The 2,562-nt window shown below is 49.3% G+C and overlaps 1 protein-coding gene across 1 annotated transcript in view; it reads right to left on the bottom strand.

The window, feature by feature from the left end:
- The window catches only part of MED12 (mediator complex subunit 12), a 26,943-nt gene that overhangs the window by 15,329 nt on the left and 9,052 nt on the right, over nt 1-2,562 (bottom strand). The window contains exons 14-17 of the mRNA XM_015566687.1: nt 1,225-1,305; nt 722-892; nt 451-595; nt 234-284 (exon numbers count right to left, since the gene is read on the bottom strand). Coding sequence (XP_015422173.1) covers nt 234-284; nt 451-595; nt 722-892; nt 1,225-1,305 — 448 coding nt within the window. The remainder of the gene's footprint in view (nt 1-233; nt 285-450; nt 596-721; nt 893-1,224; nt 1,306-2,562) is intronic.

Genomic DNA, 2,562 nt, shown 5'->3' with positions numbered 1-2,562 from the left:
GAAAGGCTATGCGTGGGTGGGAGGGAGGGAACGAAGAAGGAAGGGGAGGGAAGAGGGCAGATGGGAAGGGAGGGCCAAGGAAGGGGTGGGGGAGGGATGAAGGGGACAGTGAAGGGAAGGTTGCAAGGACCACAAACTATGTGGACCATAAAAGGAATAAATACAGGGAAGTGCTAGGTTGAGGGAGGGAAGGGAGAGGGAGGGAGGGCAGTACGGGGCTTACTGTGTGGTACCTAAGAATGTCAGGTCTCCAGGATTCAGAGGCACAATAGGAGCAAGCTGGTCTGCAGAGGGGGGGAATGAGGGGGGAAGTTTCAAAAGGACTAGAGCTCTCAGAAGACTCCAAGAGACAGGACATTGGGACATGACTGGGAATGCCTTATGCTGGGGAAGGGAAGACTGACTAGGGCATTCTTCCAGGGGAGATCGATTAAGGAGCCTCAAACCCACCAGTTTCTGCTGTCCCCTTGCGGTTCAGAACCTTCAGGATATCCTTGGTAATTTTCTTGATGGCATGGCGGGCATCATCTCGCTGCTTTCCCACCCCAAACAGTACGACCAACCGCTGGTTGCACTCATGGCCGTTATGACCCTCAGCAGCCCAGTGCTCAAACCCTTCCCAGCACGTTGCACCCTCAAGAACAGCTCCAACCCCTCTGCTGGTCCTGGGACAGAAACCTGGACTCAAAATAGATTGTCACAGGTTATTGGGGAAGAGTACCTGGGGGATCGGAAAGTGTGTGGCATACTGCACGTGCCGCGGCTGGTCATAAAGAACCCCGAGAGTCCCTTCCATCTTCTCCTTGGGTGGTGGCTTCACCTCCTTCTCAACATCTGCTTTCTCGGGCGATGGACTGCCCTTCCCCTCACAGGGCATCGTTGGAGAGAACAACTAAGAGAAAGGCAAAAGGGCATAATGCTTAGAGCAGGGGTGGGGAACGTCTGGCCTGCAAAATCATTTGTTCTGGCCCTGCTAAGGCAACTGCAGGTGGGATTTGAAATTCAATAAATCTCAGAGCTTTATTCATAGCAACATAAATTTATATTAAATGAATTATATTAAGCGAATGGTATAATATCCAAATGGCCCTTGGCAGAAAAAAAAGTTCCCCACCCCTGGTTTAGAGGAACAAAAGGGGATGAAAGGGCATAAAGAAATTCCCAAAAGAGGTATCATGGGAGGCCCTGAAGAGGTGGGTTCTTCCACACCAGGCTCTAACTTACTGAGAAATCAGGCTTCTCCATATCCTCAAAGAGTACACTGGAACTAGGGTCGATGTCCATAGACTCCGAGAGCCCTGGGTCCTGAGGGCACAGAACATAAGCGGAGTGTTTTAGTCCCAGGGGGCTGCTCCCCATCATCTAGAAAAGTTGACAGGGGAGTTGGAGACAGGAGACCATACTGGGAAAAGCACAGGATCTAGATTCAGGCCTTGATTATTCATTTAACCACCATGGGCCTCAGTTAAGAACAAAATAAATAGCCCTGGTCGGGTGGTTCAGTTGTGTGAGCGTCGTCCCATGCACGAAAAGGAATCAGGTTCAATTCCCAGTCAGGGCACATACCCAGGTTACAGGCTCAATTCTGGGTCAGGTGTGTATGGGGGAGGCAAATGATGGATGTTTCTCTCACATTGATGTTTCTCTCTCTCTCTCTCTCTCTCTCTCTCTCTCTCTCTCTCTCTCCTTCCTTCTCTCCCTCACCCAAATTAATGAAAACAGCCCAGCTGCAGTGCCTCAGTGGTTGAGCATCAACCCACAAACCAACAGGTCACCAGTTCGATTCCTGGTCAGGGCACATGACTGGGTTGTGGCCTGATTCCCCAGAAGGAGGCATGCAGGAAGCAGCTGATCTATGTTTCTCATTCTATCCTCTCCCTAAAATCAATAATAACATATTAAAATAAAACAAATAAGAACATATTCTTAAAAAAAGAAAAAATAGCCTGGCCGGTGTGGTACAGTGGTTGAACGTCAAACTATAAAACAGGAGGTCAGGGTTTGATTCTCAGTCATGGCACAAGCCCAGGTTTCGGGCTCGATCCCCAGTGGGGGCATGCAGGAGGCAGCCAATCGATGATTCTCTCTCATCATTGATATTTCTCTCTCTCCCCACTCACCCTTCCTCTTTCTGAAATCAATAAAAACATATTTGAAAATAAATAAATAAGTAAAATGGGGTTAAGATGACCTCACAAGGCAGCTGTTAGGATCACATGAAAAAGAATGATGCGAGCCCTAACCGGTTTGGCTCAGTGGATAGAGCGTCGGCCTGCGGACTCAAGGGTCCCAGGTTCGATTCCGGTCAAGGGCATGTACCTTGGTTGCGGGCACATACCCAGTAGGGAGTGTGCAGGAGGCAGCTGGTCGATGTTTCTCATCGATGTTTCTAACTCTCTCTCCTTCTCCCTTCCTCTCTGTAAAAAATCAACAAAATATATTTAAAAAAAAAAAAAGAATGATGCGAGCCCGGCTGCGGTGGCTCAGTGACTGAGTGCCAACCTAGGAACCAGGAGGGCACAGTTCAATTCCCGGTCAGGGTGTATGCCCATGTTGCAGGCT

The sequence above is a fragment of the Myotis davidii genome, unplaced genomic scaffold, assembly GCF_000327345.1.
Source record: "Myotis davidii unplaced genomic scaffold, ASM32734v1 scaffold1983, whole genome shotgun sequence".
NCBI classification, from domain to species: domain Eukaryota; kingdom Metazoa; phylum Chordata; class Mammalia; order Chiroptera; family Vespertilionidae; genus Myotis; species Myotis davidii.
The sequence above is the reverse complement of the archived record's forward strand: the minus strand, read 5'-3'. Positions and strand labels throughout refer to the sequence as shown.